Source organism: Anarhichas minor, unplaced genomic scaffold (assembly GCF_050575085.1).
Source record: "Anarhichas minor isolate MPS153535 unplaced genomic scaffold, ASM5057508v1 ptg000216l, whole genome shotgun sequence".
Classification (NCBI taxonomy): domain Eukaryota; kingdom Metazoa; phylum Chordata; class Actinopteri; order Perciformes; family Anarhichadidae; genus Anarhichas; species Anarhichas minor.
Window position 1 is genome coordinate 1 of NW_027466662.1, and position 25345 is coordinate 25345.

General features: G+C 41.8%; 2 protein-coding genes across 2 annotated transcripts; both read right to left on the reverse strand.

The window, feature by feature from the left end:
* Nucleotides 1-12875: 12875 nt before the first annotated feature.
* LOC142944383 (E3 ubiquitin-protein ligase RNF139-like) lies at nucleotides 12876-19173 on the reverse strand. Its single transcript, XM_076085631.1, has 6 exons — nucleotides 18597-19173; nucleotides 16045-16679; nucleotides 15418-15565; nucleotides 14885-14991; nucleotides 14027-14278; nucleotides 12876-13771 (listed from the first exon to the last, which is right to left on the reverse strand). The coding sequence occupies exons 1-6, from the start codon at nucleotides 18757-18759 to the stop codon at nucleotides 13001-13003; spliced, it is 2076 nt and encodes a 691-aa protein (XP_075941746.1). The 5' UTR covers nucleotides 18760-19173; the 3' UTR covers nucleotides 12876-13000.
* A 714-nt stretch (nucleotides 19174-19887) lies between these two features.
* LOC142944376 (deoxyribonuclease TATDN1-like) lies at nucleotides 19888-25320 on the reverse strand. The gene is made up of 12 exons (XM_076085629.1): nucleotides 25239-25320; nucleotides 24508-24573; nucleotides 23372-23421; nucleotides 22952-23015; nucleotides 22621-22764; nucleotides 22289-22331; nucleotides 22005-22090; nucleotides 21883-21923; nucleotides 21278-21354; nucleotides 20645-20715; nucleotides 20340-20466; nucleotides 19888-20212 (listed from the first exon to the last, which is right to left on the reverse strand). Exons 1-12 carry the CDS (start codon nucleotides 25315-25317, stop codon nucleotides 20110-20112), a joined length of 951 nt encoding a protein of 316 aa, XP_075941744.1. The 5' UTR covers nucleotides 25318-25320; the 3' UTR covers nucleotides 19888-20109.
* Nucleotides 25321-25345: the final 25 nt, after the last annotated feature.

The following is a 25345-nucleotide window of genomic DNA, read 5'->3' on the forward strand; positions in this document are numbered from 1 at the left end:
ACGAGTGAAATACATCATTTGTGCCTCTGCAGGTTATTTTTTCCTTCGTCGACCCTTTTGTTATTTTAAAGACCGGGAGCTTTAAACTCTACTTCAGACCTGTGCAGAACGCTGACACTTCCATTCCCTTGGAGGCTCCACTTGGGGAGGAAACAGCACAAAAGACATCACAGCTGTAGGACGGCAGGAGTCAAAAGGACACGGAGCGGAGACGCTGCCAGGAGTTTAAGCTGGTGACTATAATGTGACAGACATTCAGATTTGGGTTCTGTGCTTCAAACACAAAGACAGAAACCTCAGGATTCACAGGCTAACAGGCTAACGTGAGAGGACAACACATCTCTGCAGACATCAACGGTTTTTCAATATATCGATCGGTGGTTTCTATAAAGACCGCTCTGTGCTCGTCTCCCTCTTCACCTGTTCATATATAGAACGGTCAGCTCTGAGATGCATGACTCAGCACTTTTCTGAAAGCGATGATGCGCCGCCGTTCGACCTGCCGGGCTCCGATTGAACAGCTCAAGCTCTGAAGCGAAGGCCTCGTTTAGGTGCCAATCAAACGACACAAAGTGCTGCCGAGCGCCTCAAACCACTTCTTCAACAGATTGAAACCACTCGATGAGATGGACGAGTTCCTGAGGTGTGAGGACTGAGAGCACTCATGTTTCTGTGGGTGGCAGCAGTATTTACTATGCTGTATAAATGGAGGACACGTAGAGAAGTGCTTTATGTCGGGGTTTGACATTTTGACCAATTCAAAGAATCTGAATTCATCATCATCCTTCATCAGGTTTGTCTCTCTCTTTCTAGCCTCATGTTTTCATCCATCTGACGCCTTCAGCTCTTTGTTGAGAATACTGAGCAGCAAGTCAATCCCCGTTTACTTCACACGGCTCTGAACTTCTATCTACTGGATTTATGAGCAAACTATTCCCGCAGATTTGTACTATTTATCTGAATTAACGTCAGGCGTCTGTTAGTGTCGCTGGTGCAGAATGTTCTCTGCATAGAGATCAGACCTGAAAGAGGAAACCTTCTCCAGCCCTCAGAATGATTGTTATACCTGCACAGGAGCCAAGAGGGAAACAGCTAGAAAGTGATTTAGTTTTGTTGTGATATGAAATGAAAGCTCACGCATCAGTTTAGTCTTGGTCTGAACTACAGCACTGCACGCTCACTTTAAGGGGTTTGGGCCTTTATATCTTTTAAAGATAGTTGAACTCGTGACGGGAGAGTAAACTGTTGTAGAGAATACCCTGTACTATATTAACACACTGCACATCTTACACATTCAAAAGGTACATTTATATTTTTAATACAGTGCTGAAGGGAAGATGTATTTATGTAGAACAGGAAGTTAACACGACACATGGTTCCCTGCACAAATCGTCAAAGGGATTCTTAAATTGGATTATTGCAGATAATAATGCCGTTAATGATGGTTACACCACTTTTATGATTTATTAAAGCGTGAAGTAAGAAGCTAACGTTCAAAACGGAACCGGAAGTGTATAAATTGCTGACTCATTCCCTGGTTTAAATAAGAGAAACGTGTGCAGATTCTGGACCCAGAAGTACTTTACGTAACAGCTTCATTGCCGACGCAAAAACACTTTGTCGAAAAGATAAAAAGGTTGAAGTGCACACAGTCTAAGAGCTAACGTTTAACCTGCAGTGTGGACTACATGCGGCTTCACTGGGTGTGTCTCAGGTGGTTCATTATGAGCTGTAGTGAAGTGTTGAAGGTGATCCGCACCATTACAAACAGCAGCGCTGAGTAACAGGAGCAAGAATGTCACCTCACAACGTCCCGTCCTTCTTGATGTGATGCTGAAATGTTGAGCCACAGCATCTTAAATTAAAATAAAATACATTTAATCTCATTTTAATTTGGATGAGTTTACTTAGTGTGTAACAGTCTGCCCAATGTTTAGTCACACTGAACCTTTAATGAGCAACTGGTCCTTTAAACTTTCAGGTCATTCATTCATTATATTTAAAAAAAACAACACTAGCAGAGCTGGGTTTCAATGTCCTTTCTTTTTTATTAGCAAAGAGCAATTTAGAAATCATTTAGTGTTGGAGAAATCTCATTTCCAGTCGGCATTGACCTTTGTTTTTGTCAATAAAAATATTGCAAACATTTCCTGCAGCAGCTCTGTTCAGCTGTAACTGAAGGATTTGAGCTGCGTTCTGGTTCATTTTCTTTCTGAAACCCTCGTCTGTACGCCAAACATCATCTAGACTGGACTGAGAGTTTTTCTAGTCCAACAAGATCAACGGAGTCTTCTTTAAAGAAAGTAACGAGCAGATTTCATGCATATTAAATGTTTTTAGCTCAACGTGATAATGCTGAATCAGGACTTAGTATGAAGTGAGTACGTAAACCAACATGTTCCATCTTCTGTCGCTCGGCTCACTTTCAGGTCGTCAACATTTTATTCGGCTGCAACTCAAAAACCTTCTCAGCCAACAAACGTTAATCTTTGACTTTATATTCGCAGCTTTGGTTTGCTGTAAAATGTTAGAAGCTAAACCTTCTGGATTTGATAAAATACTATAAATCCCAGACTCAATACAGTATTTATATGCCCATTAAACTTTGTCTAAAAATCAATATTTAGAGTCACAGATCCTGTTCAGCTGCTGCAGAAACGTCTGCTGATGTGGGGAAGCACTATTTGAGTTAAATAAATGTGTGTGTGGTCGGCCACGTTTTCAATCTCATTAATCATGACAAACTGCCTGATTTAGGTCATTGATCTACAAGAGCGAGGAGGAATTTTCACCCAGCATGCTTTGCTTTACAGAGACTGTGTGCAACAGTGGAATATAATATTAGGTTCTGTTTTCTTTAACGTATAATTACCTGAAAATAGGAATTTGTCGTTGTTTCTTCGTTACCTTAGAACGAGTCGTTTTTAATCTACGTACAGAGCCGCCCGCCATGTTTCTACGGTAGCCCAGAACAGACATTTACACGTTGGCCATCGACATACTTGTGACACGGGAGAAGTTTCAGTTGGCTGCAATCTGCAACCTCACCACTAGATGCCGCCAAACCCTGCACACTGCACCTTGAAGATGCCATACATTGGAGAACCAATTTAACCGTAAACAGCTAAATGGATACCAACTAATATAGGCTATGCATTACCCCCAAAACAGCTCATGAAATAAGGGAATATTAGTCTCACATCATGCATTATGAATCACACACACACACACACACACACACACACACACACACACACACACACACACACACACACACACACACACACACACACACACACACACACACACACACACACACACACACACACACACCAAGAGCATAATCGATTATGAGATATTGCTTCAAATAGACTCAACGATCAGTGAACCAATCGGCATATTGTTGCAATTCTGCTTCGAACAATCGGCCCTGAAAGTCCTGATCGGAGCACCCGGAGCTGTGATTTATTTGATTGTTGCACATTTTGTAGTCATTTTTGTTTCAATAAAAAAGGAAAATCCTCGTCATCTCTCGTTAGACAGTAAAGTTACAATAGAAGTAAATAACGGCCACAAGTTTGAGGAAAGATTGACAGCTTGTGTTTGAAGTTTGAATATTCTTCAGTATTGCTTTGAAGACCCAGAAAAGGTATTCAGGACAGCCTTACATATGACGAGTATCACAGAAACAAGTATATATGGTGTTTATACTGAATATAAACGTTTATATTTATATGTATTCCCTTCTTTAGGGTGGGGGTGTTGGTGTAATTAGTTGCACAGAACTGATTCAGGTTCCTTATGTTCAGGTTCCTTATGCATAGAGAGGTTTGTGTTGCCAACTGGCCTCACGAAACTCGATAAAAAAAAGAAATCACTTTAAATCAGAGCTTCAAAGAAGTGTTGTTCCAGCCAAAAGTTCCTCAATACTGAACATCAGTGTTTCCTCTTCTTAGAAGCCACTTCTGAGCTGATTACACTGTTACCGGAGGGAAAACAAAGTGACTGAATGTTCTCTTTTTAAATGTTTATAGGGGTAAAAATAAAACATGGACGACCCTAAAGTCACATTAAGATATAGTTCTATACATCGTAGATATCGATGCATTGGCTAAAATACATTGTAGGGTTTTAACAGGCTCATCTTTGTGTGGATGAACCAATGACTGGAGCCCTGAGTCTACTCTCCTCTTCACTAGTCACCTCATGACGACAGCATCGATCGCCAAATCAATCATACGAAAAGCCAGCCGATCTCTGGAGCACCGTGAGTGAGATCAACATATTAGCATTAACATTTCACACAAATGACTAAAGAAACAAGAGTTCATAGACAGTTAATGTCACGAACTCATTGTTAAACCAGCCTCTTCTCAGGTATATTCTGTTTTAAATGAAGTCTTGTCAAATCGTGTGTTAAAAATCAGTTAGTTTGGTAAACACAAATACACTTAGCAGGCCGAGGTAGAAAATAAAACAATATCAATCCTTCAAAATATGCCCCGAAATCTGCTCCGATACTAATACTTTGGATCAGCTCTGGACATGTTTAGTACGACTAAATCAATACCCGATTATTGGAGGTGACACCAGCATAGATATCTGTGAGTCGGCTCCTCTTAGTCCACTAATCGTTGTTTTGGTTTTAGTCGACTGAGATTCGTTTAGTTGTGTTTTTTATGCTGTTTTGCATGATTCTCTGCAGAGAAACTAAGTTTTATTAAATCAACTGATTGATTAGTCGACAGAATCGTACGAGTGTGAGTCAATTAGGAATTTCTTTAGTCGAAAACAATCCTATTTGCGAGTTTTAAAAATAAAATCTTTTTTACATAAACACAATAGATAAGGGTTTCTTATGTTTGAGGGAGATTTAAAAACACTGTTTCTAAACCACCTCAAACATGCCTTCAGATTTTTTTGCACAGCAATTCCTCACAAAAACAATGAGCCCATAACATTTAGGAATGTCGCCATTCCAGTGAAACACTGACTGAAACACAATATTTATGTTAAGTTACACCTGTCATCCACATCTGCTGCACAGAGGCCTTTAGTCTCAGCTAAATATAATGTTCTCTATCTTTACATTCACTGGGAGCCTCTTAGGAGCGTCTCTAAACGTGTGAAATGGAGATGTCGTGTTTTAATGAGCCAGCAGCTCGGCTCGCTGTCACACCAACTCACTGGAAACGCTTCAGATTCTCTCATTGTTCTTTTAGCTCATTAGTGGTAAAAGTAAAGATGGGGGAGGGGGGGGGGGGTACAGTAGCTTATTAGAAAAGACTCAGCGTCATTCCTGCACTGACTGGGTCGTCTAGTTAATATGGTCGACTCTCCACTGTCCCACTTAAAAATACACCAAATAGTCTGAGCTCAGACACAAATATGACTGACTTACTTTTACACAGAAGAAGCAGAGTTACTGTGAGGAGTCAGGTAAAGGCAGGAAAATCGGAGAAAGTGGCGGCATGAGCAAGAAGTTAACACCAAGAAGTTCACAGTAATTTAAGTCTGGACTACTTTTCAAGGAACTAAAAAGGTTCCTTTAGCCCGTGACATTGAGACTGGAGCTTAGTTTATAATTGCTGTATAACTACAGCTGTAGTAAACCAGCCGACGTGTGTCTTGCTAGAAACAGTGAATAAACCTAGATGAAATCCACGGAGCTCCTCCGGATGATGTTATGAACCCAGACAAGAAGGCGTTTAGTTTCCCGTGATATCTGGGACTTCCACAACAAGTACTAAGCAGAAATAGAGGTTATTTCTTCCATGGTTGATGGCGAAAATAAATTGCTTGAGTTCATAACTGCTTCCAGGGCGATAAGCCACGCCCCCTCTCCGGCAGGTCTAAAGCAAATAACCACAAATGGTCTGCCGTGAGTAACGTTTATTAAGAATAGTTTCAGGCTCTAAAAGTAGCAACAAAAACTAAATCTCCATGATATAATAATACGTTAAGTAGTACTCGTACAGAAAAGAAAATGTTTTGCTCGCCGAGTCAAAGCTTCCAATCCCGGACGATGTTTAGGGATCATGAGAGAGGATGAAAATAATAAATTAATCTGCGACGCATCGCTGGAATACAGACGAGGAATTAGTTGTTTGGGTGGAACTCTCTGGAGGGGAACTCAAAGCTCTTCGCTGCCACTGTTTCTACGGGATAAAATAAAAACATCAACACATTCGTGTGACCTATGAAACTTTGCGAGGGCTCAAAGAATGGACACTCACTGGGATCATCATTATCATTACCCACAGCAGCTTAACATTGAGCCTCACAACCCAGAGCCATAACATGACACACTTCTGTCCTTTCATCCTCAGATTAGTACTGGGGAATGTTTCTGTTTTGAGAGGATACTTGTCCTTTAAGAATAAAAGATGTCCACTCTTCAAAATCTTCCATACCTGTAGAGAAACTTGAGGAAGCCACATTCCTACTTACACAACAGTCGCTCTAACAAAATGTTTGGGTGTGGATCCACAGCCGGGTCTCAGGCTCTCTTTCTTCATTTTGCTTGAAACTACAGGTTATGCAATGCTGCATTTCCTAATCCCTTGTAGTGTATTAATAGATGAACAAAAATGCTGTTGCGTGGTAGGCGGATAGATTAGCAGCCAGAAAAGGGAAACAAACAAAATAAATCAGCAGTTTGGGTGCAGAGTGCCAATAACGGAAAACTATAAATCTATTACGAAGGCGTTTCCTGAATTTTGGAGGCCTTTTTGCACAAATGTGGAGGGTCCCATAAATGCTCTCCACTCCATTAACCGCATAATATTTCGGGTGGCCAGTTACGGCTGCATGCTCAAGGACCTCTCGTGGTTGCCGTCAACTTTTATTGCCTGTTTTTTAATACTTTTATACTGATAGGGCCCCGCAAGTCATAACACAGCTGAGTGCATCACCGAACCCCAGGCACTGCTCTGAGACCAAACACACACACAGTGGGGTACAGACCATAGACCGTCTATGGGGAAATCAGTTTACTCACTTTTAGTGTTTTGGATGGTGTGATTGGCTAACAGCTAACAGAACTAGCAGTACAAACACTGGCGAGTACACCGTCGCCACTGCCGAGTACATCGTCGCCACTGTAACATTGTGACTAACTTCTCTATAAAATGGTAGACGAGGCACTTAGTAAACCTTTTGTGGTTTTGTAAACCTCCTTGCCACATCATTTAGTGATAAAACACTATTTACATGTCTGGGGCTCATACAAAGGAGGCCAATTCGATTTTAAATGCTTTAAAAACAGGTCTTAAAAACCTTAATTTGAGTAAGTATTTTGCAGCCAAATCAAATAGTTTACAGGATGTTCAGCCTTTGTTTCTTTATAATGCTTTTAATAGTTAACTTCTTTCTTTATAGGTCTTGTACAGGGACAATATAATGTTGGAGACACACCCGGTGGAGATCTGGACTCTACTGAGAGCACCTTTCATAGTTGAATCTGCATTTTGTCTCCATGAGACTAAGATCTCTGTGACAAAGAGACGTCACTCCCTACTCAAATAAGTGCACTCCTGATTCAGCAGCTGATTTTACTATTTTAGTCCTAAGATGAGTCACTCTGCTTGAAAAGGGGAAACAATGCTTCAACATGAACCAAAACCAAACAGAAAATACCCTCTGATGACTCTCTCACTCACACCTTTTTATTTGGATCCAACCAAGAGAAACACAATAGCGGCAGCGACCTGTCAATTACAGTAAGCCCCGCCCTAAAGCATCCCCTGCTTTATGGTCTGTTTGACTCTAAATGGACCATAATGTACTAAATGAACATCATGCTGTATTGAAGAAGACTTGAAACTAGAGATTGAGATCATAAACTCATGTTTACTGAGGTAATAAATCAAGAGAGAAGTAGAGTCATTTTCTCATAGACTTCTATACAACCAGAGGAGTCGCCCCCTGGTGGTCAGTAGAGAGAATGCAGGCTATAGAAGGAGACACCCTCTTCAATGTTGTTGCGGTCTCTCCAGCTGCCATCGTTACCAAAGAGCCACATGTTTTACAGATTACTACACTTGTACCTGTCTCAGGTGTGGCTCACATGCCTTTGAGGGCCAACTATCATTCATTCAAAGACTCCACCCATTGACTCACACTCATTCAAGTGGAGATAAAGGACCCATCAGTTAAACACAAGCTGCTAAGGTGACAGATGTATACTAGCCATAGTTTGCACATCAATATCGGTCAATATGGGAAAATATCGGTGCATGTCTCGCGCCTGGGGATTTGTCGGGAGCTCGTTTAATAATTCTCACCTTGAACAATGGCTATGGACTCGAAACTCTGCAGCTCGTGCAGTAGACACGTCCTCTCCGTCGGCTGGAGGTGGTAAATAAAGTCTTTGGCTCTCATCGGAGAGTTCAGCGGCTCTCTCGGCTCGTTCCTCGCGCCGTGTGTTCCCATCTGTCGCCCATTTCCCGGCAGCCCCGGGAATATCACCGCAGCCGTTGATGGTGGCGGTTGCCTCAATCCCGACGGTAACTTCTGTACAACCGGTCGGAGGACTCTCTGTAGGCAAATCTTGAGCATTATGGCGAAATAAATAAAGTACTACTAAAACCAGTTTATTATTAACGCTTCTTTAAGCGCAGAGCTCCGCCGTCGTCTCAACCGTCGGCTCCCAGCAACAAACGGCTGGCACGCGAGCTTAGAAGCACTTTCTAGCTAGATTCGAGCTCGCGACGACTTTTAATGGCCGTTTCTCTAGAACTCGAGTTAACTTTCATGTACATGTCTTCTCCTTCGTCTCATGATCCATTGAGACTCAGCGGACAGGAGGAGTTAATGCACATGAAGTTCAAGCTAAAGCCGAACAAGTACTAAACAGCATCAAGCCGGAATTAAAAACACTGATTTCCGGCAGAAGCTTTTCAAAATAAGACGTGGTGCTTCCGGTCACACCTTTCATGTTAAATCCACTGGCAAAAAATATACATTATAAATAATGCCTTCACTACGAATTACGAAAATACTTAATGTTTTACTATATATATATCAAAATGATATATATATAGTATATACAATAATTATTATTACTATTAATAAACTATCATTTAAACATATACAATAAAAGGGCATAATGAGAAGTAGCATACATATATATATATATATATATGTATACACACCACTTCTCATATAAATTTACATTTCTGTTTCCAGTACAGTTTATTCATTTTGCAATTATTGTTCACCTTTCTATCACAAATATATATATATAATGTTATGTATGTTACATTTCATCCCTCTATATTAACTTCACATTTTCCTAGCTTGTTTTTCTTTTTATACATATTTAATGAGTGTCCTTGTCAGAAGCCTATAGATCAACAACTTTCATGGCCAGTAACTGCCTCTCTGTAATCGTAAATCGTTTATGTATCTTTTAACATAAAGTATCTGCAAACCAAATCTAATGTTTGTTTGTTATTTGTTTCCTTCATATTACAGCAACTTCACTCTCGTCTGAATACATTACCGTCATCTCTGATTTACTTTGATGGCATCCAGTAATATTGTGTATATTGTTCAATAGTATTATGTATAATAACTGTGTAGAGGGGGCTTCTTGAAGGCCTCTCTTCATCTCCAGAATGAATTAAAAACTGAAGTCCAGGACCAGTAGCACGGTAGTACCTTCACCTTGAAATGTCACCTAAATGTCAGTAAAATGTCCCTTTCAGCGAGAGTAGTCTCCTCCTGCAGGTGAGACTTGTTTGATTCATACCGGTTCACCTTTCTCAGTCTTCATGGCCCTTCACACTGTGCCACGGCAGAGATCCGGGCAGGTTAATGGTGTGCCACACTGTGAGAAATTAGTCAAATAAAATCTGTCTCAGGGTCGTAAAATATCAATTATGAGGCACGTCAGATTGTGCAATGAATGTCTGGTGAATCACAGCGCTAGGGATCGAAAAACAAAGACAAATGAATAAACAAAACAACAAGCACAGACAGGTCACATGATCCATCGCTACCATTGCTATGTTTTTAAAAATGCAGCATCAAACATTCGCTCTGCTGCTGGAACCTTTCAAAATAAACGTGAGTAGTAGCAGCAATGAGGTTTTTGGTCTTTGGTGTCCAAATATAAATAATATATATATATATATATATATATATATAATATATATACATACATATATAAATAAATAAATATAAATAACAAATATAATATAAATAATATATAATACATATAAAAATAATATCAATATATATAACTAAATAAAAATGAATACAATATAAATATACTGTTAAGTGTACTCTATCTTTTGTATTTGCTTGGTTACCACAGTTTTGCAGTATTGCAGGTAAACTACTCAATGAATCACCTGCGAACTGCGACTTTAAAAGCATAAATGGTGAAATAGCTCCATCTACTGGACCAATGAGTCCACTGCATGATATTCACTGCAGTTCAGCAGTCTCATTGTATTTCTATGTGTGCCAAATATGTACTCGACAAAGTAATTTAAAGGGACAGCTCACCCCAAAATAAAAAATATGTTTTTTTCCTATTATGTGTAGTGCAATTTATCAATTTAGTTTGTTTTGGACAGCTTCATGTCGGATCTATTTTCTTGCAACCACAAGAAACTGTTCACAACAAGGTGTGTGGATTGTTTTGAGTCCCTTTAAAAAGAAAGAAAAAGAAAAAAAAAAGTTGATGTTTAATGTTGATGTTCGTGACATATCGGAGACACGGGTCCAAACGCAATATCAAAGATGATTTTATTTACATAAATCTCTTTTTAAAACAAAAGGCAAAAATGAACAGCTTTTACCTTTTTCAAAAAGCTTCCAGAACAATCAATCAAACCAATAATCAAGAGTCCTTCACAGCTGAGAAACATGTCAAAAAGCACAGCTTTCTAATCACACATCAGACCTCCCGCCTCTCTCTCTCTCTCTCTCTCTCGTCGTCATCAACAAGAACTTCACGGATTCCTTGCAGCTTATTTTTCTGCGACCAGCGATTACAACAGTAATGAACAGGAGTTTGTAGTCAAACCCTTTAAGACGTTCAGGCTGTGGAAGTCTAAACAGTGTAATACTCGGGAGGAGTTGTGCTTCAAAGAGGTTTAATACAAAGTCACAATGAAGACCTCTGTGATCTGTATCGTCTAAATAAAATAAAACAACAATTTGAGAACATGTCTCCTGAATGATTTCTGGGCTGTTCTTTTGTTCCAGTAGTTTAAGCATCAGTGTTTAGTCGGACATCTTCCTTGTAGCTCCAAACAGAAGAATAAATATCACAAATTGGGAGCAATGACAGCGTTTTCTGTGACTTCCAGACTGTTTTCTGCCGCTCCGTAAGATTTCAGAACCTTTTATTGCCCAAGTACGTTACACATACAAGGAGCCTGACTTGGTGACATTTCTTTCAGGCCTGCAGACAGGAACCCTGAGACTAGAAGCACAGTGTGAGCCTGTTGGACTCCTGTGTGGACCAGTGATTAGAAAACATAAAAAGGTGCATTTACTGAGTGATATGAGCGAAAATCAGCTCTTACAACGCGACTAATAACACAAAAAAAAGTAATTATGGTACGTTTTTTTTCTTCCTTTTGAAAGAAATGCAAAGTACTTCGTAGATAAAACAAGTGGCACCTTCTCATACTGTATTATTGTGACACTTAGAGAAATAATCATCTCACCCGAACACCAGCGCTGTTATTCACCGAACTAAATACTGATTCACGTGAAGAGGAAATATGCATTGTTGAAAGAACATCTCATCCGAATGGTGTTTGTTTTATTAGATGTACAATAACGTACACAAATGTAAGCGAGGTCACACAAGAGACCAGTAAGTCGTGACGAGAGGTATTTCAGTGATTTCAGTAGCGAGTCACTTTGTAAAAGTCAGACACACCTCTCAGGTTCTCTGGTCGGTGCAGAGTGGATAGAAAACGGCTTCACTCTCCTTCTCTCTCTCTCCGGACACGCTCACCAAATCTCTGCTTTAACAAGTCGGTTATGGTTATGTTGGTTAGTGACAAAAAACGTCGAGCATGCGTGCAGGAAACCCGAGCTGAGATCAATCAAGTCAGGATTTGAGAGAACACATATCAAGAGAAAGTGAGCGGAACTGATGCTTTGAGCCACACACACCGTCAACCAATCATTTTTGGCAAAAAATAACAGCTGGAGGAAGCAATAACAGCAGTTTTCACACTCTAAACTTTCTTAAAACTCTCAAAAAAACCCTGACTTTGCACGTCGATTGAAGCTCGAATCAGTTTAATCGCTCCGGTTCTTCGTCGTTAATGAACTAACACACTGCTGGAGAGCTTCAACTGCATCTCCAGACATCGTCTGAGCACATTATATGTCAGCAGGCACACACACACACACACGTGCACACACACACACACACACACACACTGGGGCTGCTTACATGACAAAATCTAAACAAGTCATGTGACCCAAGTGTTGCTTCTTTTCTTTTCTCTGGAAGAAAAACTACATTTCCACAGTGTGCTTCAACTTATGCTGGGCAGAATATATATATATATATATATATATATATATATATATATATATATATATATATATATATATATATATATATATATATATATATATATATATATATATATATATATATATATATATATATATATATATATATATATATATATACACACATTTCAAAATGTAGGTTATTAAAATGGTTATTAAATAATAAGTATGAGTTTTTGGTCTACATCATGCAGCCTCGGCGTGCACACACACACACACACACACACACACACGCGCACACACTCACTCAGAGCAGCAGTTAATCTTTCCTCGAGCCCTTTTAGAGTAAAACTCAAAATCAAACAAAAACAAACAAAGAATAAAAAGCATGACATCCCTGACATTTTTCAAGAACAAATTAAGATGCTGTTGTGTTTTTTATAATTATTAACTTAAATATAATAAAGATATATACGTATATTTCTCTTCTATAGATCTCTTCCTGTCAGTCCTCGGTGGAGTCTGTGTCGTCGTTGATATAGTCTTCTTCTACTGGCGAGCTGCCATGTTGAGTCCCCCACTCGTCCTCGTCGTACTCTATGCTGTCGTTGTCCTCCAGCAGCTCGTTGTCGAGCCCCCCCGGTCCTGCCGCGGCCTGGACGCCGCCGGCCGCCGCCCCATCGTCGCCCAGCAGCTCGGCGTCCGGAGCCGCTGGGTCTGCCGCGGCGGCGGCGACGTCTTGCGGCGCCGCGTAGCCCCCGTTGTTATTAGAAAAGGCGGCTCGGTCCCGGCTCTCGTCCTCCACGTACACTCTCTGGTGGCACATGGGACACGTGTCCTGGATGTAGAGCCACTTCCTCAGGCACAGCGCGTGGAAGTAGTGGTGGCAGGGCGTGATGCGCGCCGACGTGGAGAACTCCTGGTAACAGATGGCGCACACGTCCTCGATGTTCGTCAGCTGGTCGCCGCGCATCTCCGGCAGCGAGTTGATCTTCTTGACGGCGGTGCGGCGGTTGATGAAGGTCTTCCAGCCGTTCTTGGCCTGCAGGTAGATGTTGAAGTAGGCGTGCAGGCACATCATGCACGCGCGGATCTTGCTGCCCGACTCGAACATCATGGTGTAGGCGCCGTTTCCGAACATGATGACGCCGAACAGGAACTCGATGATGTTGCCCGTGGAGCGCACGTAGTAGACGTAGTCGTCCAGCTTCTCCCACAGGACGTTGGAGAAGCCGTCCACCATGAAGAGGCCGTAGACCGTCAGTGACACCACCACCTGGAGGGAGACAAGGAAGGGGAACATCAAAGACCTTGTTCTCTACGTAAGCCACGCTTTCTGTCTCCACCTATGTGATCCACAGCTGATCCATTACCATCTCCACGCTCTTTATACCTTCAAAAGACATTCTGGAAACAGTTTTCAGCTTTAAAAGCAGGAAAAATAACATGTCAGAGGGAAGCAGGAGAAGGTGCATCTTCTATCACGAGAGCCTCACAGACCGGTGAGACCCGACAGGTTCTCCGTCCTCACCTTGAGGCAGAGCTCCACGCAGAAGGCGGTGACGGCGAACAGCCAGGTGTTGAGGGCGTAGTGGTGCCAGAGGGCGTAGCTGAGCGCCACGGGGAGCACGAAGAGCGCCAGCGACACCAGCAGGACGGGGAAGTGGCGGCGGACGGAGGAGACGTGGGAGGCGCTCAGCGACATGAGGACAGGGTCTGTCATGCCGTGGACGAAGTGCAGGATGGCCGTCAGCAGGAGGCACATGTTCCGGCTCAGGCGGACCTTCAAAATAAAAGCGAGAGGCTCTCAGTCACTGATGCATAAAGTTAAAAACACAACCTCTGCTAGCGTTTAACAGCAAGCAATACTGCACACTATCTTTCTAATAAGTCGGTAAATCAACAAGGTGTTCGGTTCAAGGTGCCTCCAAGTTTCATCAACTTAGACTTAAGAGAGTTTAAGACTCATTTAATGCCAATTACAAGTTAAAATAAGACTTTAAGTCTCCGTGGATTAGAGGTCAGCAACGTCTACCAGTTCAGAGTCTAAGAGAATAAAGGATTAAATAGTTTGTGTAGTAATGCGTCATACAGGTATGCAACATATTAGCTTACATTATAGCTTATTACCTCATACAATAGATTTTTTTCAATCATGGCTTCCTAGTTGTGCTGAGGAACTCAGGATTCAATATTTTTTACAGTACGTGATGAGAGTAAACGGTTCATCTGGGCGGCTTTTTAAAAACCACAATTTTAAGCTTCGTTTTGTTTGTTATTCCTAACTGAAGCGTTCGTCGCACACGATGAGTTTACGGACCGTCAGAAAGATGAAAATCTGATGATAATGACTTTTTTTTTTTTTACAGCTTCTAGCTACGATAAGTACCAGGCGTTCCTCGGGGTCCAGGCTGCTGAGGCCAGTCTGCAGAGCCAGGATGAAGAACAGAACCGGAGCCACGAAGCCTAAACGCTTATCCTCCTCCTCCGTCGAACCTGCAGAGGGTCAAAACAAGACGCTGAACTCCAGAATCCTTATAAATTAAATAGATTAAAGGAAAGTCACACACGCACGCACGCACGCACGCACGCACGCACGCACGCACGCACGCACGCACGCACGCACGCACGCACGCACGCACGCACGCACGCACGCACGCACGCACGCACGCACGCACGCACGCACGCACGCACGCACGCACGCACGCACGCACGCACGCACGCACGCACGCACGCACGCACGCACGCACGCACGCACGCACGCACGCACGCACGCACGCACGCACGCACGCACGCACGCACGCACGCACGCACGCACGCACGCACGCACGCACGCACGCACGCACGCACGCACGCACGCACGCACGCACGCACGCACGCACGCACGCACGCACGCACGCACGCACGCACGCACGCACGCACCTATGAAGGCCAGGATGCTGAGGCCCAGGTAGTGAGCGACGGAGGAGATGACGGCGCTCATCCCCAGCACGGTGAGCGTGGAGTCACAGCCGGAAATGATGAGGTTACTGGTGAGATCCCAGAACACGTCCCAGCTCAGCAGGAAGCCCTGAAACACAGAGTCACCCTTACTTAAAGCTCCCTTTACATTTATACACAACGATTACACACATTTTAAGACCTTTTTGATATCAGACAGAATGCAATTTAATACGTTTTTAACGATCAAACAGGTCAAAGAATAATGGAAAACCAGTGGCGACGATAAGGCTGATTAGTATTCATCAAGTACATGAATTTAGGGACTTTATTTTACATTTTTGTCAGTACTATTCCAGCTGCATATAAGAAGGATATATATTAGATTAATCCTGCAGTCACACTTTCAGTTTATAGATGTGCAATATCTCCCACAGCAGCTCACAACCACACAAATAAATATATTTAGAACTAACGTTACCATCTTCAGAAGGAAAAAACTAATTATCAAGACCTTTGTCAGAGAATCACCCTCCGAGGCCTTTTAGAGGAACTGAATTCAGTGTCAGACACCCTGATTAAAAGCAGACTCGGCGGTTGTGATCTCACCTGTGAGTCGGTGCCTCCGTCTCCGCTCTCCCTCCTCACCGCACGCACCACGTAGACCAGGATCAGCGCCTGCGCGGTGACCCGGGTCAGCCAGAAGACCCGCAGCACGTCGGGGAACCGGATCCTCTTCCACGTGTCCTCGAGCAGCAGCTGGAGCCCGTAGATCCGGTACATGTGCCGCACGAGCAGGTAGACGTACCGGCACGAGTAGTAGAACCACTTGAGCCTCGCGGCCAGGCACACGGCCGTGTTCAGAGCCAGCGCCAGGCCCGAGAACACGGCCACCATCTGCCGGACGTCGGCGGGCAGCTCGATCATCAGCCCCCACAGAGGGATCATGATGTCCAGGACCACCAGCGCGGCGAACACCGACTGGAGGTCGAGCAGGAACACGTAGCCCACGCCGAACACCAGCTGCACCGCCGCCACGCCCAGCCACAGCGTCGGCCCGTTTCTGGGCAGCAGCCGGAAGCCCAGCGCCGCTTTGTAGTAGGCGCTGTAGAAGTCTATGTGGGAGGTGGCGTAGTAGTTGATGAGCACCGCCGCCATGCCGAGGAGGACGGCGGAGAAGAGGGTGTAGAACTTAAACAAGGCCTTCTGGGAGAGCAGCAGCACCAGGCTGGAAACGAACACACCTGAGACACAACGGGGGGACGTTAAAGGGACGGTACTGTCTCCTATAAAGATGTCTGTCTCTCTGTCTGTCTCTCTATCAGATGGAGCATCAGGATCTGGTGATGAGGTAAACAGCTTCATATCTTATTCATACACTCATTTGTTGTTGTTGTTGTTGTTGTCATTATTTATATCCTAACAATAAATGTGATGTTGTAGAAAGTGAACACAGGACTGTCGCTGACTGAAGCTTCTCAAGTTTGTCTGATGAAACAATATCAACACAAACGAGATTTAGAGGTAAACAGTCAGCTGATAATCCTGACGAGTCAAATGTTGACCAAGCAACAAAGCAAACAGAGAGAATATATATAAATATTATCACAATTAGTTTTAACTAACATGATATCAACATTTCATTTTTACATATCCCGGTTATCGTCATCTCTCCTGCACCATGTTCATTAGTTTATTATATGGATTCTTTGTCTCCTGAACGACATTAACCTCTAACAGAGAGCAGCTTTAGTCAGTGACGACGTTAACCTCGGACCAGCTTTGTAAAGAGTGACTAAATGGACTTAAAGGGCTGTTTGTGGAAGTCTTCTACTTCAAATAATAGTGCGCATTATGTTGATTTGCATCGCCTTTGAGCACTTTTCTGAAGTCTTGTTGTAGTTTTGACTTCAGGTAAACACTACTAGCTTTACTTGCTGGCACTAAACATTATTAAAAAGTGTGTTGAAGAGTCATCAGACTGTTGGCTGACTCCTCTCCAAAACACAGAGCTCTTGGCCAACACCGAGTGGACTTTCATGGAGCCGTTCAAAGGTAACCTGAACAAACGGAGAGTTATGTAACCGGGTCGTTGTTTGTCTACAATGTTCTCTTCCACCACATTGTTCTGTGTGGGGAGAATAACAGCAGCTGTGGTTAACGTACACTAGGATCAAGACACTGAATAGCTTTGTCTGTCAAATGCCACAGAAACATGGACATGTTAGTCAAGAATCATGTGACGCAATGATTAAAATGCTAGTTTAAATTATGTTTTTATGAGTTGTGTAAAAGAAAACTGAAACCACATATCGGACTGCAAAAATGCAAACAAGGCCTTTGAGATTATGAACACTAAACTCATATATGATATGATGATGGGCTATTGGAGGTCACATGATTGTTGATTATTCGAGTAGTTCATCGAAATAAAGTTAAACTGCAACAACACGAATAATCTGGTAATTTTTAAATTGATTTTCAAGTCATTTTAAAAACAAAAAGTTGAAACTTTTAATGGTTCTAGTTTTATAGGTTTTCATTCTCGTCTATGTTAATGTATTGATATTTTATTTAAGTTCTGCACTATTAGTCAGACTAAACAAAGCGTAAAAGTAAACTTGGGAAATTGTGCATTTTTCACTATTTTCGAGAATGATAAATATAGTTTAGCTCTTGTGGTTATTACTGAAATATTAACTGTGTTCTTACACAGAGTTCAGTCTATGATTGACATAACATAACAGCTTTTATAGGCTAGAGATATATCTTGACAGGCAGAATGTCAGGCTGCCTAAAAGGCCTAAAACTTACTTTAAGGACAACCGTAGGATTCTAGGGATACAGAATGTATCACAACATCTGGGATGAAAAATAATACCTGACTTTAGCGGTTAGCGAGAGAGAGATGGCGAGTTGTTGGCATCAAAAGTTAAATTTCAGACTGAATTATGTTTGAGGCAGAAGAGCCAGCACTGTGTCAGATAAACCCGGCTTGTATTGATGTTATTAGCGGTGGTTAAATCGGCTTTATTCAGGTGTGACAGGTGACATAGCGTCACTCTGCTGACTGCTAACGTCACGGTTAAGCTAACGCTAGCTGCCAGTTTGACACGAGTTGTTCAGGCTCCTGTACTGGACTTTAAAAACCCAAAACTTACCCATGACTCTCACCAACACCTTCACCATCGTGCCGGTCCATCCCGAACCCGGGTCGTAGTACGAGTTAAAAATGGCGTCGATAATAAAGATACACGGAACTCTCAGGACCACATCGAGCACCGCTAAGGCCTGCGGGCCGAGCCGGACTGGAGTGGACGCCATGCAGGCTTACAGTCCTGAGGAAAAGCCCCGGCTATTTGGCAACATTAGAATAAACAACAACAACAAAAAGCCGGCTCTCCTCCTCGGTTTCCGCTTTGCTTGGTGTCTTTATTTGATAGGTGGAGACCTGTCCGCCATGTCTGAGCCTCCTGTTGCTTCTTCTTCTCTTTTAACGTTTTAACGTCGCGTTGCTCTCCTCCGGATTGTTGTCGCCATTAAACGTTACACCGTCAGAGTCTGATATCCTGAAAAAAATACTTGGATATCTAATTAAATGGCCGTTTCTGTTGCTTTGGGAACACACAGCAGAAGTTGCTGTTAGGCTGTTAGTTCCGACGTAAGGTGACGTGACGTCCAGCGTCAGAGGGCGTGGCAGGTGACGCGACAGTTTCTTCTTCTTCTTTTTTGAGGTTTTGTTTTAGGTTTATTGGCGGTTGGCAAACAATGAATTGGTACATTACTGCCACCAGCTGGTATGGAGTGTGGATCAGGATGTCTAGTACTTAAAATAAAATAAAATAAAACAAAACAAAACAAAAAAAAAAAAAAAAAACTGGCTCATATTTTCTTAATAATATTAGTTAGTCTAAGATATTGAAATAATACTTGATTTGACATTTAGTTAAATTCTAAATTAATATACAAACCCAAATAAATGTTATAAAAGCTTTAAAAGAACAGTTTGAATCAAACCTGCTTTATTTAGTTATATTTAATGTATTTTCTTATCATTTTATATACTTTTCATTTATTTTAACACTAGTCTTGTGAAAAATAACAACATATTTGGATCCGATATGCATGTTAATGTCCTCTTTCAACACGTTTGTTAATGTTTAGGTTTTTGTTAAGTTATTCATGATAACTGGTACATTTATGCAGACTTAAATGTTTTTTGCATTGTTAAAAAATTTGCATAGATAGCCTTATGATTGAAAAAATAGTTTGAGTGTAAACAATGTAAGAGCGTATATGTTCTTTAAATAACATAGAGGAAGTGAGGCAGACCTTATGACCAAGGCTTACATTTAGTGGGAAAATAAATGAATAAAAAACAACAGAAACTTAATTTAAAAGCACATGAAACACAGAAAATAACTAATTGTTGAAGCATTAAGGAAAAACCCATGAAAACATAATTTATTTTATTTCAGAAGAAGACAGATCAGAAGTTTTTTGACTTTTCAAAATTGGCAAAGACAGAATTGTATCCATCGTTCACACACACACACACACACACACATACACACACACACACACACACACACACACACACACACACACACACACACACACACATTGATGAAGATCGTTTCAGTCGGTCTCCTGAAGGTTTAACGTGCTTCGTCATCAGCTGGAGCTGAAGAAGACTTTGATGGTGTTGTTGTAGATTGCGTTGGCGAGCTCCAGCGGCTCCTCCTCCCTCGCTGCAGCCATCACCTCTAACACTTGTCTGGACGAGAGAAATAGTGAAATCTATGCATCAGCTTTTGGACTGAAGAATGTTGATGTTTGCTCGCTTGCAAACTGATGAATTTATCGAGTGAGTTCTGCAGAGAATCCACCTCAACGTTACTCACATGATGTGACAGGGCTCGTTCCTGTCCTTCAGACAATGCTCCGCCTCCCACTTCTTCTTTGTGGGAAATGTAGTTGTTACATATTTGGAGCCTGCATGCGTGTTCTTCACGCCACACCACGGAGCATCTGGGAAGGAGCAGGAAGGTATGAACGCATTAATAACTGTCAAACAGCAATATGACGCACCAAACATCCAGATCTTTTGTGTAATGATGAGCATTTGTGTATGCTCTCCAATATCAATATCTTCTTTAATATTTATATCAAATACCTTTTATACTAAAACAAACTGAAGGCATCTCACCCGTTTCTATCATGAGCCTCTCAGTGGGGATGGACTTCATGGCTTCAATATTGGCCTCTGTTTTCAAGGAACTGAAAAATAGAAATAACAATAAACACTGTTTAACATGCAGTATTAAAATAAATAAATAATAACAAAATGATGTCGTGAAACACAGAGCTGAACTGATTTTTCTTTGTTAGATAATATAATATAATACATTATATCAGGGCTGTATTGTTCACATAATTGCGAATATAAAACTAAAATTACATATTTGATGAGTCATGTTACTTTAAATACAGAATACATTAAAACACTTTCCTTCATTGAATTATTATTATTAATAATTATTATTAACAAAAACAAAAATCCACCCAAAAATAAATAAATAAATAAATCCACCCAAAAATAATAATTAAAAAAATCCGCCACAAAAAAAAAAATGACCCCAAAAGAAAGTAATGTTTTTTTTGGGGTGGAGTTTTTATTTTTTTTGCTGGCGGGAATGGGCTTCCATAGCTTAGACAAGTGTTATTTAGCATGATACACTGAATCCAACATTGTAGACCAGATGTGGAGCTGAGTCCACATGTGGTTCATGTCGGGTCAAGTCTTCGGGTTCAGTTCAGGCGAAACACTACATCCTCTCACCATCCATTTATTCCAATGAAGAGGTCAAGGTCAATGAGGGCAGCCGCGTCCTCTGCCGTCCCGTCAAACGAGTGGACCTGAAATAATAAAACTCTCAGGTAATCAGCTGGATCATAGTTTCGTCTCCAACTTTAGTGAATTAATTTCTTCTTTCTTTACCATAATAATTACATTTGTGGCAAACTACCATTCCATTGAATTACGTTTCTATTTCTTTCAAATGTGAAAGCAATGTTCTACAAATATTTCCTACAGACATCTTGTAATGAGTGAAGATGTTTGAGATCCTTCTGCAGTAAGTTTTATTGGAACGTGTGTCTATTAAATGCATCACTTCCTGTAAACTGGAGATTACCCAGGATCCCACAATGCAATGCACAATGCACACGGAGGACTTAAACAGCTAATTTAAAGAAGAAACGTCAGACAGCTTCCACAACATCTTGGAAAATCAAAAACTTCAAACAAAATCAGTAAAAACCGCAAAGTAGCAAAGTTTGAATCCCTTTTAGTGAAACACTTTAAAGTGTCTTCCTCTCTTGTATACTTTCTACCAGACAGTTAACTTTGAAGAATATCATAAAGTGTAAAACAAATGTCCTCACCACTCCTCCAACACATCTGTCTCGGTTTCTCTTCATGATGTCTGTCAAAGAGAGACAAAGAAACAGTAAAATGCTTTGTTTCACAATAAAAAGCACACCAGGTCCAGAGTGAACAAACCTACCGATGAACTCCTGATGGGAGTTCCTGCAGTGGAGGAACATCGGCAGCTGGGTCTCCTCTGCCAAGTCAAACTGCTTCTCAAAGTATCTGTTCCACACCAGAACAAGCAGAGAGAGGAAACAGTGAAGAGAGTATTTAAGGGCTTCTTCAAATTTTTGTGACAAACAATTTAACAATTTCTCAACAAAGTTATCAATAGATTAGTTTGTGATGAAAACAATTGTTACACGTAGCCAGGCGTCAACCTCCAGGTCTTTAATAAACAATAGAGACAAATAAACTTACTTGAGTTGAGTCTCTTTTGGGCAAAATTGCAACCTGTCGAAATCTGTAACAGGGAGAAAAGACACATTACAGTCTCATTAAACAATGGAAACTCTTAATGTTACGATCCGCACATCCTACTCCCACACTCAGGACACTGGAGACTTTATATTTGATATCATATTTATATTCTATAGAAGAATACACACTGATGTAGTTGTATAAAAAAAGCTAAAAGCCACAAGTGTCAAATTTGTTGTGGATAAAATTTGAAGAATTTCCGTTTCCTTTTGTGTTTTATATCTTTTTTTAAATTATTACTGCACAAACGCAACACCGTCACCAGCACCCACCTAGCCCACACTCTCCGACGGCCACCACCTTTCCTCTGTGCGCCGTCACCAGCTCCCTCAGCCCTGAGAGGTACTGGGATTCACCATTCTGCTCAAACTCACTGCAGCGGGTGGGATGGCAGCCCACCGTGCAGTAGAACTCATCTGTAACAACACACAGGGAGCGAGTGTAAAGGTGGAGCACAGAGGACAGAATCAGGCAGATTTGGTTGATTCTGCTCCTGAAGAACTGGACTCATGAATTCACATTGAGGTTGTGCACCAGGCTCTGCGATACCATCGTAAAAAGCCCACAAAGAAATCCACAACACGTCTTTTGTCGTGGTTTTACCTCTGGTCTCGGCTAGTTTAAGAGCCTCCTTGCTGTCTTCGAGGTTTCCTCCTGTGATCATAAACTGGAACAAAGCGACAGGTTTTACATTACTTATGAGACAAAAATTCGAAATGGCTTTTCGGTGTTCAAAAACAAGACTTAAGAGTCTCGGATCACCACAGTTATTACTATTTAATGCTAAAGGGAACACAAGCGCCTTTCAGTGCAGTCCGTCCGATGGTTGTTGAAACATTTCCCTCAAAATCACAAACGTCGACCTCATGATGGTGCAAGAGGAAAAAGTCAGAGGATCACTTAAGTCAGTGGGATTCATCCTCTGAGGACCATGAATGTCTGCACTAAGTTTCATGAGAATCCATCTGACAGCTGTTGAGATATTTCAGTCAAACCAAAAGTAATAATGGAGACATGGCTTACCTTTTCGACTCCGGTTCTGAGAGCTCTGTCAATGATCTCATTGAAGTCATCTGTCACAAAATCACAACTGGTCTCAGGTTAACTGGTCTCAGATTAACTGGTCTCAGATTAACTGGTCTCAGGTTAACTGGTCTCAGATTAACTGGTCTCAGGTTAACTGGTCTCAGGTTAACTAGTCTCAGGTAAACTGGTCTCAGGTTAACTGGTCTCAGGTTAACTGGTCTCAGATTAACTGGTCTCAGATTAACTGGTCTCAGGTTAACTGGTCTCGGGTTAACTAGTCTCGGGTTAACTGATCTCAGGTTAACTAGTCTCGGGTTAACTGGTCTCGGGTAAACTGGTCTCGGGTTAACTAGTCTCGGGTTAACTGGTCTCGGGTTAACTGGTCTCAGGTTAACTAGTCTCAGGTTAACTAGTCTCAGGTTAACTGATCTCAGGTTAACTGGTCTCGGGTTAACTGGTCTCGGGTTAACTGGTCTCGGGTTAACTAGTCTCAGATTAACTGGTCTCGGATTAACTGGTCTCGGGTTAACTAGTCTCGGGTTAACTAGTCTCGGGTTAACTAGTCCCGGGTTAACTGGTCTCGGGTTAACTAGTCTGGTTAACTAGTCTCAGGTTAACTGGTCTCGGGTTAACTAGTCTCGGGTTAACTGGTCCCGGGTTAACTGGTCTCGGGTTAACTAGTCTGGTTAACTAGTCTCAGGTTAACTGGTCTCGGGTTAACTAGTCCCGGGTTAACTGGTCTCGGGTTAACTAGTCTGGTTAACTAGTCTCAGGTTAACTGGTCTCGGGTTAACTAGTCTCGGGTTAACTGGTCCCGGGTTAACTGGTCTCGGGTTAACTAGTCTGGTTAACTAGTCTCAGATTAACTGGTCTCAGGTTAACTGGTCTCGGGTTAACTAGTCTCGGGTTAACTAGTCCCGGGTTAACTGGTCTCGGGTTAACTAGTCTGGTTAACTCGTCTCAGGTTAACTGGTCTCGGGTTAACTAGTCTCGGGTTAACTGGTCTCGGGTTAACTGGTCTCAGATTAACTAGTCTCAGATTAACTAGTCTCGGGTTAACTGGTCTCAGGTTAACTAATCTCAGGTTAACTAGTCTCGACAGCACACAAGCCAAAAGTAAATGCGTAGCTCACCGTCGTGCTTCTGCTTCCCTCTGTAGAGTCCTCTGAACATCGGGTCGGTGAGGTTCACACCGATATCTGAAATGGGAAGGATGGAAGTTATCGATACTGAAATATTTCACCAAACATATTGTGATTCATTTTGGATCGTGCATTTTGACTGATATTCTCTTATGATATAGTTATGATATGATACAGTGATCCTGCTGGAATGTCGCCTCTTGAAATAATATATATATATAATTGATCAACTTCTCATCTCAGTACACATTTTAACTCCTATTGTTCATCATGTCATCTCAGCTGCTTGTAAATATGTAAAACTACGAGCATTTTTTAAAGTGCATGATCATGAGCCAAACCTGCACATGGTTAAGGCTTCAATTTCCCAGTGGGTTGAGGGTTTGATTCCCACTCTAATATTGTGCAACCACCACCTTTCTTGACTCTATCTGCATTCACTTTAATGCCAAGCACAGTACCTGTTGCTGATGTATAAGCTGTCATCAGGAGTTGTGAAATGCTTTAAACCAAAATCAAACCATCTGACATGTTCGTGCACACATCTGTACAGTTGGTAACTGCTGTGTTGTCATTTCTCAGCAGGGCTAACTCAAACTAGCTCCCATGCTAACTCAAAACACACATGCTTGTCTGTTTACCACCATTACCAGCATGCACTGACTCTCATCTAACCTTCTCTTTCTGTCATGTAATGTAAACATCAAACACAAGTGTCTCACCGATGAATTTGTGCTGAGCCATGTTTGTAAGAGCAATACTTCTAAAAAGAACCACACATGCAGCTCTCACCAATCCCATAATGCGTCAATACCGTAAGTACTGTAAC